At 38.9% G+C, this 15,232-nt stretch overlaps 1 protein-coding gene across 1 annotated transcript in view; it reads right to left on the bottom strand.

The window, feature by feature from the left end:
* Positions 1-15,232, bottom strand: part of GABRG3 (gamma-aminobutyric acid type A receptor subunit gamma3) — a 422,587-nt gene that overhangs the window by 381,279 nt on the left and 26,076 nt on the right. Inside the window, exon 3 of the mRNA XM_054694802.1 lies at positions 3,478-3,545. Within this exon, the coding sequence (XP_054550777.1) occupies positions 3,478-3,545 (68 nt within the window). The remainder of the gene's footprint in view (positions 1-3,477; positions 3,546-15,232) is intronic.

Here is a 15,232-nt window from a genome sequence, read left to right as displayed (position 1 = left end):
GGAGGGAAGGAGGAGGAGAAAAAAGAAATTGTCATTTTTCTCTCTATTTTGTTGATAGTTTAAAATGAATATTTGGAGGTGAGGCCAACATCACTTGTAACAAGTTTTAGCTTTATGGTCAAAAGACCAAACCAGATTTGCATTCCTAAATCCTGCACACATCTCTAGGTTGTGTCTTTTGTCTATAATAAATTCTCTAATCTGACTGCTTTTGTTTTCTCATCTTCTTTTTATTATTACTGCCAACAAGCCCCAATTCCCACTGATGCGGTAATTTCTCTATTTTTAAATTGCTTGCAGTTTTCATGAAGTCCAGTTTGAAGCACTTAGCATTCTTCTGAAACTGTGGAGCGGTATTTCGTAGACAGGAAAAATAGATTATATGATGTATTAATAGTGTGAGAAGAAACCCTTTCTCATTTAGACTTCCAAGCAAAGTGTTTGGCAGGCAAAGGTGAGAAACACTCATCCTTCAAGAAGCAGCTCAGCATAGAGGATATTCAGGGCAGGAAAGCTAAACTGTATATGATAATGGTGGACACTTATTTCCATACATTTGTCCAGACCCAGAAGGGGTACAACATTAAGAACAAGCCCATATGTGAATTTAGGGGGATAAAGATGTGACAATCTAGGTTTATTCATTGTAACGAGTGTACCTCTCCAGTGGCGATGTTCATAATGGGGGCCAGATGTGTATGGGAAATCTCTCTACCTTCCTCTCAATTTTTCTGTGCACTAAAACTTCCCTGAAAAGTTTATCCTTTAAAAAAGTTTAAATTAAAAAAAAAGAAAGAAATGACTTGGAAGCTTCTGCCTCTGAAGCCTTTGAGACCTAGCTCGATGGTGTTGGGCATTCATTCCTCTGGTTATTTAGAATGTTGAAGATATTCAGAGGCACTGCTTTTATTTATTTTTTTAAGATTTATTTATTTTTTTTTATGCAAGAACCGGGCACAGGCCAGATGCATGGGAGGGTGAGAGGATTCACCAGAGACAGAGACGGGAACAGAACAGGCAGTTCTCATGAACTGTTGTTAAAAATCTAACACCAACAACTTAATTGTATCTGCCTCAGGACTCACCTCTGGTTTGGAGGTCTTCTAATACCTCGGACACTTACCCCTTGATAGAGGGTCAGAGTTAACAATTCTATTTATTTAATATATTTTATAGAATTTACATTTCACTATACTGTATATTTCGGGTGTGTATCATTACAAATCAACATCTGTGTGGACTCCATTAAGTTCACCACTACAAATGCAGTTCCATCCTTCACCATACAAAGGACTCCTTTTACCCAAATTGCCCGCCTGGTAACCCCAAATCGGACTATAGTTCATTTGTTTGTTTGTTTTCTCTATATATCACATATGAGTAAAATCTACTTGTTTGTCTTTCTCATCTGATTTACTTCACTATGCATAATACCTTTTAGGTTCATACATGATGTTGTAAATGGCAGGATTTCATCTTTTTTTATAGCTGAGTAGTATTCCATTATGCATATCAGGTCTACCGCATGCAGTTTACTTCTCTTTAAAAGGGAGAAAGGAGATCTGGTAGATATCTTGTGGGATCTCAACAAATTTCGTGAAGTATGACCTGTACATATCTCAGAGGGAAGTGAGTTTGCATGCTTCCCAAACATCAGAATCTCTTTAGGACAAACCTCAAGAGGAAGGCTAACTCCTCATGGAGACTGCAAAGCCCCAGCCCCCAGCAGGTCTGAGCTTGCTCCCAGAGCACCCACCCCCCTGGCCTGGCACAGCATATTAGCCCTCATCCCCCCATCAGGTCACACTGTTGTCCTGCCTTGGTCCACTTTCCCACACTGCCCTGCCTGGCAAACTCTTGCCTATGAGTCAAGTTTCAGATGGAAAAAAAAAACCTCATAAGAAAGTCTATCCCAGAGATTGTTGCCATTAGCAGTCCTTATCACCTCCTGAGAGACTGTCACTTACTCAGCTTCCTCCTCTGCAATTTAGGATTTCTAGGCAGCAATCCCCATCAATTCCAAAGCAGAGCTTAACTAGACACAAAATAGATCTCAAAGTTATTGGAGTTCATGAAAATCCCCAGATAAAAAATGCAAGCACCTGTTCCCAAAATAAGTTTGTTACTATATATCTATGGAGACACTTTTTTCTTTGGGCGTGAAACATAAATTAGTGTTAGACATAAAGGTGTGGAATCCAGTGTTATGCAACAGATAGGGAGAAAAATGGAACTCCAGAATAAGAAACAAATAAACTAGCAGCCAGCAAGTTTGTGCTGCAGACTTTATAGTCATTTATCAGGAGAAGGAGATGTTGCATTTACCATTTACATTTTATGATCCACAGCCCATAGGTGGCATAAAGTGAACTCTCTGTAATCTATTTCACCTCTTTTCCAATGCCCTATCTTTGGTTTATGAGGATTTTTTTTTTAAAAACTGTAGTACCTATAAAAATAATTTTCCCTTACTCGGAACTTTTATACCACCAGAGAAAAAATGAACACTTTATAAAACTGGCAATGAAAAGAAACAATTGTGCTACTGATTGGACTGGGAGGTGGGGGGTATTCTTTCCATTCACACAGCACTGCAATGAAAGGAAAGCATCTAAATAGACATTTGGCAGTTCTCACCCTCAGCATCATGCATCTCCAAACCCAGAAGCTAATGTGCAGTGGGGAGTACAAAGAAAGCCCTGGGGGTGGGGCCTCCTGACACCATCATGGGGTCTGCAATGCAAGTGCCTGTCCTGGTCGACTACCCACCCAATGCGGGGAGGCAGCTGTCTTCTGCCACCCCTGATGGCACATGTCACATCAAGGTATCCCACCAACACACCAACACTTGCCTAATAACCACACACAAAGAAACTGGGAAAGCCTTCTCTCATAATGCGAAAATTACGTCTAGAAATATTCCACCTTGAAAATATAACTGTTTCATCCCACACTTTCTCCTATTAAAATAAAAAGCAGTTTATTAAAAATAAAAAGCAGTTTATTTACCCTCAGAGTTGAATCTGAAGCCAGAAGCATAATCTGGGTAATTTCACATCCTTTCTCAAGAAGCACAATAAGGCAGACCTCTTGGAGATCAACAAAAGGTATTAAAAGTCAAAAAGTTGTCATTTACATTCTCCCTTAGGGTTCCAATATAGCCAACAACTGCATAATTGCAAATAATCTCAGCTGAACTCTACATGCAGTAAATATTAATATGTGTGTGCAATGATAGGGGTGCTAAAAACTTTTAATCATTAGAGCAATGTCTCACTGCTAGTGTCATACTCTAGTTCTTGATTTTTTGCCATGTTCAACATTTAAACTATCTATAAATGCTGCAGATTTAGGATGTCAATTATGAGTCTTAAACCTGCATGATAAATCACGAGCAGAAATCCACAAGAAGGCGAATGCAAACAAGAACTGATCTATGTAAAGGCTGTCAGATCAGAAAAGAAAATGATTTCTTACCATGTTTATTGATGACACAGGACCAATGCTGTTAACATAGATGTCGACATCAATTACAGTTGGTTTTACTGTGGAGAAAAATACATGTATGTTAATATGCTGCTGGAGAGACAAAGGAAAGCATTATTCAACGCTGAATGACTCAAACACTAACACCTCCAAGATTTATCAGAAAGGGGCAGATTTTTTTGGGATTTGCCTTGTAGTGTTAATCCAAACCCTGCCTGTTTACCTTTGTAAGATTTTTAAAGAATGAGAGAATCTTACTTGTATTTAATAAGTTCCAGGAAAATAGCACATTTATATATTTCAAGTTGCCAGTGACAGATGACTACAAAGATGCATTACAACATAAGTCAACCTGATTATCCAGCAGATATAAAAAGATAAAATATAAGAGACTGCTTAAGTAATTTAATGTCAAAGTTTTGTTATAAAGATAAACCCAATTGATGAGCAATATCAGAGATGGGCTCACATTGTTTACTCCATGGCCTCCAAGGTATTGTTCTGAAGCAATGCAACTCAGAACAAAGATTTGGAGAGTATATACACCCAAGGAGAATAAAAAATATTGTTTATTGCTGCTATTGTTGCTACTGTGACTTCGAGACACAGATATTTATCATAGACTTAAAACTCCTATACCTCCCCAAAGTATAACATTTCAGTAAGTCAGGGAATTGTGGTTTCAATTATGAGGGCATAAAATTTATACAAATAGAAACTGTAACTTCTAACATTGTACATCAGTGGTAAAATGGACTCATTTAGCCTGAAAGAAAGCCAGTTCTTTTTCAATATCAGCAACAGAACTGAGAGATACCGGTAATCAGATTGCCAAGGTCAACCCCCGAGCCTTGGGCAAATGTCCTTTGGAAGAGAGGCGCCCCCCTGAACTCAGCATCCACAGGTGAGAAAGAACAGGACAGCACCAACTTAGAATATCTCTGCCCTGGAGGAACATGAACAAGACTTTGTAACCACTGGATGTGAAATGGATTGTTTCTATGGAAACAAGAGTATATGTATCTGCAATTATTTCAATGAGGTTCCTTCAGTTTTGCTTAATAGCTAATCACTTACGAATGGACTTTTGCACTGGACTTTTGGAATGATTTGTGGTACTTCTGAGCTCACTGTCCCTTGTGATTAAGTACCCAGCAGTCTGTAGCCTGTGCCATGCTTCTCCTAGCCCTCCAAGAAAAAGAAAACAATGATTATACACTTGAGCCAATTCCCCTAACATCTGTCAGTACAACTAAGTTATACTAGCCTCAGAGAGCTAGCTATTGAATTTTGGAATACACCCCAAGGCAGTTCTAGGTATGCACTGGGCATACATAAAAAGAATACTCTTGGGCCTCCCTGGTGGCACAAGGGGTTGAGCACCGCACTGTGAAGCTGTCCGCAGCCTCTGCAGCACAAGTTTGATCCCCGGCCAGCCAGGGAGAAACCCACCTGGCAAAACAGAAGCAGACCTCTCCTGTCTCGCCCACTGTTCCCTGCAGCAGTGTACTTCAGTCAGTCTGCCTGTTCTGTTCCCCACTCTGTCTCTGGTGAATCCTCTCAGTTCCTTACATCTCTGGCCTGTATCCCAGCTCTTATATGCATAAATAAATAAACCTTTAAAGAAAGAATATTCTTCATTTTACATTAAGCTTTAAACTGACCACTATGAATAGTTAAGTAGCAACTTTCTTCAACTTAATTGGATTCAACAAATGCCCTATCTCCAAACACTACATAACCTTTGGTGATGTCACACAAAAGGCTGTGTAAGATAGTCAGTTGACAATCAACTTTTAGCAAGAGATTTTTCTGGTTGTTTCAAGGAGTTTATTAGACTTCAGACATACAGAGCTTTTAATCTCATCAAATAAAAAGCACTTGTAGACATAAAGCTTTAAAACTTGAAGTAGGAAGTATCAAATGAATATTAAGTTGCAATAATAAAGGTTTATAGAGATAAAAGCTTGGAATGTACACACATCTACATGTATGAATGTGCACAAAAGCTGGGGAAATTTACTGTTTTAAGTCAGTGTTATTTTAAGCAGAATCATGCTAAAGTAAAAGGAACATTCAGGAAATAGACTCTGATAGTAGTACCCAGAAAAGAGACTGACCAACCACAGGCAGGTCAAGGTTTATAATTCAAAGACTTGAAGCCCACAGCTAATATATACTCAAAAGAGAAAAACTGGAACAAGACAGGATGCCCTCTCTCACTGCTTGTATTCAGTACACTACTGCAAGTCCTAACTGGAGTATTCAGACATGACAAAGGAATAAGAGGCATCCAAACTAGAAAGACAGAGGTGAAACTGTCATTATTTGCTAATGATATCATCTTATGTAGAGAAAATTCCAAAGAGTCAACCAAAAGAATGGTTGGAACTAATCAACAACTTCACTGAAGTTGTAGGATATAAAACCAACTGATGGTAATCCCTTTATAATAATAATGAAACATCTGAAAAAGAAATTAGGGGGAAAAGACTATCCCATTCACAATAGCATCAAAAAGCAATAAAATAAGAATAAATTTAACCAAGGAAGTGAAAGGTCTGTACATAATCTGTATAATAAAACATGCAGTTTTTATGAAAAGCAATAGTTTTTATAAAAACATGCAGTTTGTTATTGTTTTTTGTTATTTTATTTATTGTTTTTATTTTAAAAATATGTAGTTTTTGAGGTGCATGTCATGAAGTGTTTCACCTATATTTCCTTCCATGTATTTTATAGTTTCAGGTCTTATGTCTAGATCTTTAATCCATTTTGAGTTGGTTTTTGTACACGGTGTGAGGCAGTAGTCAAGCTTCATTCTTTTGAGTGTAGTGACCCAGTTTTCCCAGCACCATTTATTGAATAAGCTTTCTTTGCTCCAGTGTATATTCTTTGCTCCTTTGTCAAAAATTCGTTGACCATAAATCTGTGGGTTTATTTCTGGATTTTCTATTTATTTCCATTGGTCTGTGTGTCTGTTCTTGTTCCAATACCATGCAGTTTTGATGATTATGGCTTTGTAGTATAGTTTGAAACACATCACCCAAAGCAGTGATAGTGAAGGCAAAGATAAACAGCTGGGATTATATCAAATTAAAGAGCTTCTACACAGCAAAAGAGACAATGACCAAAACAAAGAGAAACCCCACCGACTGGGAGAAAATTTTTGCACACAACACTGATGATAAAGGACTGATCACAAAAATCTACAAAGAGCTGATGAAACTCAACAGAAACAAAAATAATCCAGTCAAAAAATGGGCAGAAGAGCTAAAAAGAAACTTCTCAAAGAGGAAATGTAAATGGCCAACAGGCATATGAGAAAATGTTCAATATCACTTGCAAACAGGGAAATGCAAATCAAAACTACTATGAGATACCATCTTATGCCAGTGAGAATGGCACATATTAAAAAAATAAAAAAAAAACTAGCAACAACAAATGTTGGTGAGGTTGTAGAGAAAAAGGAACCCTCCTGCATTGCTGGTAGGAGTGCAAACTGGTCCAACCACGATGGAGAGTTGTGTGGAGATTTCTGGACCTACTAAAGATAGAGCTTCCATATGATCCAGCAATTCCACTCCTAGGTATTTACCCAAAGGACACAGAAACATTAATTCCAAAGGGCACCTGCACCCCTATGTTTATAGCAGCACTATTTACAATAGCTAAGCTATGGAAACAACCCAAATGCCCAAAAATAGATGACTGGATCAAGAAGATGTGGTACATATACACAATGGAATATAACTCAGCTATCAAAAAAGATAAACACACGCAGTTTGCAGCAACATGGATGGAGCTAGAAGGGATCATGCTCAGTGAAATAAGTCAGAAAGAAAAAGAAAAGTACCGGATGGTCTCACTCATAGCAGGAATTTAGAAAACTTAAATAAGGGACCAGGAAAAAGACTAATAAATACAAAGTAAAAATCAAAATCAACAAGCAACTATAAACCAAAGACACACTACAGGGGCGGGGAGGGGCGGGGAGAGGAAGGATTAGGGTAAAAATAAGGGGGAGGTGCAATTGTATGGGGAATATAACCAAAATGAAAATGCATACATTGTGCAAAAAATGAAAAGCGATGTAAGAATTATATAAAATAAAATATTTTAAAAAAGAAAGAAAAAAATATGTAGTTTTATAAAAACATGTGGTTTTTATTGAACATGCTCATGGACATCCTTGACTACCAGTAAGGACTGGCCATTGGAGAGCAGGGTCTGTGTGAGTCACCCTCACCCCTTTCCATAGCATCTGGCATGATTCTTGGCATGCAGGATGTAGTCACTGAGTAGTACACAACTGTGCTTCCTGAAAATTGTGGTTTTAAATTATTATGTTTACTTATATTTTACATGTTAAATATGCATACAAGATTGCAAATGTAAACAAAAAAAGAATAACTTTTCTATATTCCCCACAAGCTGATGACAACTACAGGCTAATCCAACAGTTAAGTAGGCAAAGAACTGATAAAAGATTATTCAACATGAGGATACTCTTGAAAATAGTCACCTGTTACACAAGAAAGCATACTGACTCCGTGGAAGAGGAATAAGTTTGACAGTGACATTGGGAGAGCAAATGAACACTTCATATTAATTCATAAACAGGGAAGAAAGAGACAAGGCCAGAAATAGAGCAGGTGGAGTATTAGAAGAACTGAACTTTGGCACCAGTAAGTGTTAACAAGAAGGAAACTGGAGTGGAGTAAGGGTCCAGGTCTCAGAACTGGCCAGGAAAGGCAACCAGCCCCCAGTAAGCCGGCCTCCATCAGGCAGCAGTAGGAATGAGAAATGGAGAAACCAAGGAACATGGAGCAGACGTGGTAACTGAGTGGAGCACACTGCTGCTGAATAATTCTGTAATCTTGAAGTTTCTGCCCCTTGGTGCCCCGGGACCCCTACATGTCAGAGGTGTTGATTATAGAACCTAACTCAGGATGGGGTGGAAGGGCTATTACACTGCTGTGAAGTCAATAGCAGGTGCTCAGTACGTGTACAGCTATGGGTGTTCTGGGCACAGAAAAGAATGACAAAATGTGGATTTAGTGACTTTCAGATAATATGTCTAAAGGTCATACTGGTCACTTGAACTTCTATTTTTTCATGAAAATGTCAATGCAATTATAGAAATATTTATGTATCAGCAAATGAACAGAAAAAGGGGAACAAATAACACCAACTCATGTCTGTGAGAGTTAAAGAAGAGGATCTTCCAATTTCCAGGAACCCCCTTTCTGGTTTGCCTTGCCTTTGGGAAAGGGAGTGGGGCTCATCTGTCATTAAACCCCTGTGGCTTAGAGCCTCTTTCCTTTAACTTAACAAAGAGTCCCACTGGGAAGGATGATGCACTGCTCCACTCCACTGCCAACTTGCCTTTAAGCACCACCACCCCTACGTCTGCTGATGCTCACTTAACATTTATTAAATGGCACTATAATAAGTACATTTCATTTACTCTGTATGTTATACCATTTCCACTGCCATTTTATAGATAGGAAGTTAAAATGTAAATGAGGTCACTCACCCAAGATTATGCAGCCTCCCCCAAAGCAAAATACCCAGGTTAGACATCACTTTGGTAAAGAGACCAAAAGGAACTCTACAGAATTACTTCAATGGGAGTTCAGTATTATCATCATCATCATCATCAACAACATCACTGCAAATAATTAGCCCAGACATTTATTAAAATGCAAGTAATCTTTCTCTGAGGTTTAGATTAAGCCCATCCATACTATCTTAGTGGAGATGTTTTTCTCTAGTTTGGAGTATTCTAGGTTACAGGGGGTGGATAAAAGGAACTGGGTAAGAGGTTCATAAACATTTTTTAAGATTTATGTATTTATGTAAGAACTGGGGTACAGGCCAGAAGCGTGGGAGGGTAAGAGGATTCACAAGAGACTGAGTGGGGAGTACAGGCAGACCACCAAAAACACTACTGAGGGGAGCAGGAGAGGTCTGCTGCACCATGTGGGTATATTTCTGGCCGGCCAGGAATTGAACCCACGCTGCAGAGGCTACAGACAGCTTCACAGTACTGTGCTCAACCTGCTGCACCACCGGGGAGGCCCCTAAACTTTTTTGATTCTTGATTAATCTAACAGTTTTGCCAAGACCCCAGGTCCATGCAAAAATATTTGTCACATCTTAGTGTTGGGGTATTGAAATGATAAAGTCCCATCTCAGCTCAGTTAGGATTTCTATCTGGCCAATTAACTTGGTTCAGACATTCAATTATAAGATCTCTAACTAATCACATCTGCACTGATCTCAGGATTATGGCTGTCAATTACAAAGTCTTCATTTCTTTCTCAATCATCTTTTCAGTATGTGATCTCAAGAGGACCATCAAGAGTTGACAAAGATCAAGATAAACTTATCAAAGGTTCACTGTGGATCCCACCTGAAAGTAAGACAAAGGTAAACAGTGAAAGTTTGCATTTAAATACACACATACAAAAATTTACTGCTAAAGAAGAAAGCTTGAGAATTCAAATTCTCAAAAGGCTGAAAAGAGCAGAGGAGTTAAAGTCTAGAACCAAAAATCCTTCAGAGTTCTGACTGGTAGGTGCTCAAAACTCACACTTCAATTTCTGTATCTTGAAAGTATTTGGTGGTAAGAACCTAAGAGAATAGAGATAGGCATCTGTGAAGTCTCATAATCTTACATATCTGACTCTGAACTAGCCATATGACCTTATTAAAGTAATTTAAATTTCCGGAAGCTCATTTTCTCCTTCTGCAAATTGAATGTTTGAAGTAAGTTTTCTTTCCAACCATTAACTCTATTAACTATAATAGGAAAGATAAATTTTAACAACTCCCTTCATGATCATTTCTTCTCTTTCTACTGTCTGACTGGGAATATCAGGCTGCATTCACCAACAGAACTGTCATTACCAACTGCATTAAATCTTTAAACAACTAAGGGATTGAGAGTGGTATGAGAGGCCTAGTATTTGACAGATACCATTAAAGTTCAAAACTGGAAGAATAGGATGCCCAGAAATCCTTCCCCCTCAGAGCGATCAACTTAATAACAATACATGGATCAATTTAATTGTTGTGAAAAATCCAAAAGCCAGTTATGAGGTCCCTTCACCACAGGCAAACTGGAAGTGAACATTATGGAATTTTCCCAGTGGGAAAATTCATGCATTCAGCAGAGGCCCTATCCCAGAACAGCACAATTTCCCAACAAGAGAAAACTCCCAGCCCCTGGACTTCTCTCAGGGGAGGAAAAAAGAAGAGTGGAACATTTACCCCATACCCTGATTTTTGGGGGGAATTGTCTGAGGCATTGGCTTTTGTCTTGCCTGAATCTAACTTGCAGGTAGGCAGCACCATGTTGTGAGCTAATGAGAACAAAAGTTATCAATACGGTTTGGTCTATCAGCAAAGTCTGCAGCAGCACAGACAAGATATTAAGAGGGGAGCTCCTGTACTGTGGCTTGTGACAGCACCAGAGAAGGCTCAGTACAGTAGACAGACACCAGGGGGAGCTCCTGAATAGAGACCGGCAAACCTGATAAGATTACACATACAAGCCCAAAAGGATTCATCCTCTGGAAAGACTTCATAGATTGCAGGAAGATAGGTAAATGTCCTTCCTGCACAAAACCAAACATCAAAGACTGGGAGAAATAGCTAATTTTTTCAAATGCCCAAATCTCACAGAAGATAATAAGGCATAAAAGAAACACAATCCAACCAAAGGAACAAATTAAATGTCTAGAAGCTGACCCTAAAGAAACATAAATATTTGACTTACTAGACAAAGAATTCAAAATAACCATATGATGCACAATGAATCAAGGGAGCATACAGACAACTAAACAACATCTGGAAAATGATGCTTGAACAAAATGAGCTTTCATAAGAGAGACAGAAATTAGGGGGAAAAATAAATTCTGGAAGCTGAAGAATACAATCACTAGATTGAAAAATACACTAGAGGGACTCAACACTTTATGACCAATTGGAAGAAATAATCAATGAACTCTAAGACAGGACATTCAAAATGATAAAGATATTTCACACACATATATAAAAGAAACACTGACAGAGTTAAAGGAAAAAATAGACAGCAACATAAATAGCAGGATACGTCAATACCTCACTTTCAGTGATGGGCTGAGCAACCAGTCATAAGATCAAGGAGAGTGAGATGTGACGACACTGCAGAGTAATTGCATCTAACAGACATGCAGAAAATTCTACACACAACAATGGATTACTCATTCTTCTCAAATTCCAAGGAACATTCTTCAAGATAGACTACATGTAAGAGCACAAAACAAGTCTTAAAAAAATAAGGATGAGGGCCTCCCCGGTGGCGCAGCGGTTGAGCGCTGGGTTGCGAAGCTGCCCGCAGCCTCTCCGGCGCCGGTTCGATCCCCGGCTGCTCCCCGGCCACCAGAGGAGGGTCCCACATGGCGCGCAGACCTCTCCTGCCGCCCGCTGCTCCCCTCAGCAGTGTACTTCGGTCCTTCTGCCTGCTCTGCTCCCCGCTCTGGCTCTGGTGAATTCTCTCACCCTCCTGCACTTCTGACTGTACCCAGTGCATGTATAAACAAAACAAACAAACAAACAAGCAAATAAATAAATAAATAAAACATGCCTCTATTAAAAAAAAAGACTAAAAAAATAAAGATGAAACCATACATAGCAAATACCTGCTCTGACTATAGCATGAGAAGGAAAACTGGAGAATCCATAAACAGGTGAAAATTAAACACCCCACCCTTAAACAAAGAAAGGGTGAGAGAAAGAATGCAAATTAAAGCACTATATATAGAAATATTAGATTCAGTGAAAGTAATACTAAGAGGGAAGTTTCTAGCAGTAAAAAACTTCCATTAAAAAGAAGAAAGACTTTAAATCAATAACCCACTTTCCATCTTAAGGAACTAGAAAAAGGAACCAACTCAACCAAAAGTTGCAGGAAGAAAAGAAATAATGATTTTAGCAGCGATAAGCATAGAGAATGGAAGACTGAAAAAAATCAACAAGTCCAATCTGATTCTTCAAAAAGATGAACAAAATTGGGCCTCCCCGGTGGTGCATTGGGTTGAGCACAGTGCTGTGAAGTTGTCCGCAGCCTCTGCGGTGCAGGTTCGATTCCCAGCCAGCCAAGGAGATACCCACAGGGCGCAGCAGACCTCTCCTGTCTTGACCGCTGCTCCCCTCAGCAGTGTATTTCAGTAAATCTGTCTGTTCTGCTCCCCACTCTGTCTCTGGTGAATCCTCTCACCCTCCCACACCTCTGGCTTGTAGCCCAGTTCTTGTAGAAATAAAAATAAATCTTTAAAAATAAGATGAACAAAATTGATAAAAACTTAGCTAGACTAAGAGAAAAATCAAATAAGTTATAAAAGAAAGAGGGGACATTACAAATGTTGTTATAGAATAAAAAAGAATATAAAAGACTAATTTAAACAGTAAGTTGAACTAATAGAATTCAACAAATTGGATAACCTAGAAAAAATAAATTCTTAAAAACATACAACCTACCAAGACTGAATTATGAAGAAGTAAAACATTTGAGCAGATTTGAAACTAGTAGAGATTGACTCAGTAATAAAAAAAGAACTGTCACAGTAGAGTCCAGGACCAGATGGCGTCCCTGGTGATTTCTACCAACATTTAAAGTAGAATTAACAACATTCCTCCCAAACACTTCCAAAAAATTGAAGAGGAGGGAACACTTGCAAATTAAATCTATGAGGCCAGCATTACTCTGATACTAAAGTCAGACCAAAATACTACAGGAAAAGTATCCTTTATGAATATTGATGCAAAAATCCTCAACAAACATCAAGAATTTAACAGCAAACTGAAAGGATTATATACCACGACCAAGTGGGATTTATTCCTGAAATGCTCCAGGAAAGGATACTTCAACAAGAAAATCAATTATACCACATTAACATTAACAAAATAAGGGAAAAAAAAACATGATAATCTCAAATGATTTAAAGAAAGCATTTGACAAAATTCAACATCCTTTCATGATAAAAACACCCAGTAAACGAAGAACAAAGGGGAATACTTCCAGATAACAAAGGCCATACATGAAAAGTCCACAACTTACAAAGAAGCAAAAGACACCCAAATTGGAAAGGAAGAAGAAAACATATGCTTGTAGAAATATGATCCTAGAAGTATAAAACTAAAGGCTACACACACAAAAAATCACTGGCTGTGCAGTTGTCAAGCACTAATTTCATTTAATCAAAATTTATCACCCCACCATGACAAAACATTATGCTAAGAGGAAAATAAGGAAAAACTTAGATGCACTGCTTTTAAGACTCCTACAGTGAAGTAAAGGAAATGTGTGTCTATGTCTGAGTAGAAAACAAAGTTGAAAGTAATATGTTCTATAAAAAAAACCTGTGGAGCTTACTGTGGTTTCCAGAGAAAACTCATTGGACAAAGTGATCTTCTGAAGTAAAGCTATTCCAGGAGAAACAGAAAATGCATGGAGTTAGCCAGCAGGAGTTGCTCCTGGAAAGTGGGCATCGCTAAGTACACACATGCACTCTACAGAGAGTGCCTGTGTCTTTGATTTTTCTGGTATTTACCAGGCATGAGAGAAGGAAGGGAAAACATGTCAGGAAGAAAAAAATTGGTTATTATAAAAATGATAATAAAATTTATTGCCAGAATAAGAAGTTTGACTTTCATGTTGAAGAATTTTAATAAGGAAGTGGCTTGTGTCACCACTAACTTGTTCAGATTGTTCTGGCAACAGTCAAAGCTGTAAGGATGAGATGGATAATTGACGAATTAGTGGCCACTTATTTTTTTTAAAGATTTATTTATTTATTTATACAAGCACTGAGTATAGTCAGAAGCACAGGAGGATGAGAGAATTCACCAGAGACAGAGTGGGGAACAGAACAGGCAGACTGACAAAATACACCACTGAGGGGAGCAGCGGGTGCCGCAGGAGAGATCTGTTACGCCATGTGGGACCCTCTCCGGTGGCCGGGGATGGAACCGGTGCTACAGAGGTTGTGGGCAGCTTCCCAGTCCAGTGCTCAACCGCTGCGCCACCAGGGGAGGCCCTGGGCACCTATTTTTTTTTTTTAAGATTTATTTATTTATGCATACAAGAGCTGGGGCATAGGCCAGAGGTATGGGGAGGCAGTGAGAGGATTCACCAGAGACTAAGCAGAACAGGTGGATCTGCTGAAATGCACTGCTGAGGAGAGCAGCAGGTGAGACAGGAGAGGTCTGCTCCACCATGTATGTTAGCTCCCTGGCTGGTGATAGAACTTAGGCCACAGTGGTTGGCGATAGCTTGCTAATGCTGAGACTTAACACCTTGCGCCAGCAGGGAGGCCTGGGCACCTATTTTAAATGTTTCTATATATGTTAAGTAAGAGTCTGACAGGATAGCCACACACCTCAAATATCCAGAAGTAAATTACAAATGTAGAACCAAGTAGGAAAGGTGGCTTAAACCAAAGTGATAGATTTTGGAAAATATATACTAATACTTGAGAATAGAGGTTGAAGCCACAAAGGTCTATGTTAGCAAATTAAAGGGGACTTTATACAAAGAGAAGAGAATTAAAGATAACTTATTAGAGAGCTGAGCAGGTGATTGACAGGCGGAAAAAGTGATGCCAGAAAGGGAGAATAAGAGAAGGTGTTTGATTGAAGCAAAGGGAGAGGTCGGTCGCTGTAAGGAAGGTGTCAAGGTCTACACAGTGAAGAAAAG

Source organism: Talpa occidentalis, unplaced genomic scaffold (genome assembly GCF_014898055.3).
Source record: "Talpa occidentalis isolate TD23 unplaced genomic scaffold, MPIMG_talOcc4v2.1 talOcc4.14, whole genome shotgun sequence".
Lineage (NCBI taxonomy): Eukaryota > Metazoa > Chordata > Mammalia > Eulipotyphla > Talpidae > Talpa > Talpa occidentalis.
This window is presented reverse-complemented; position numbering and strand designations above follow the sequence as displayed.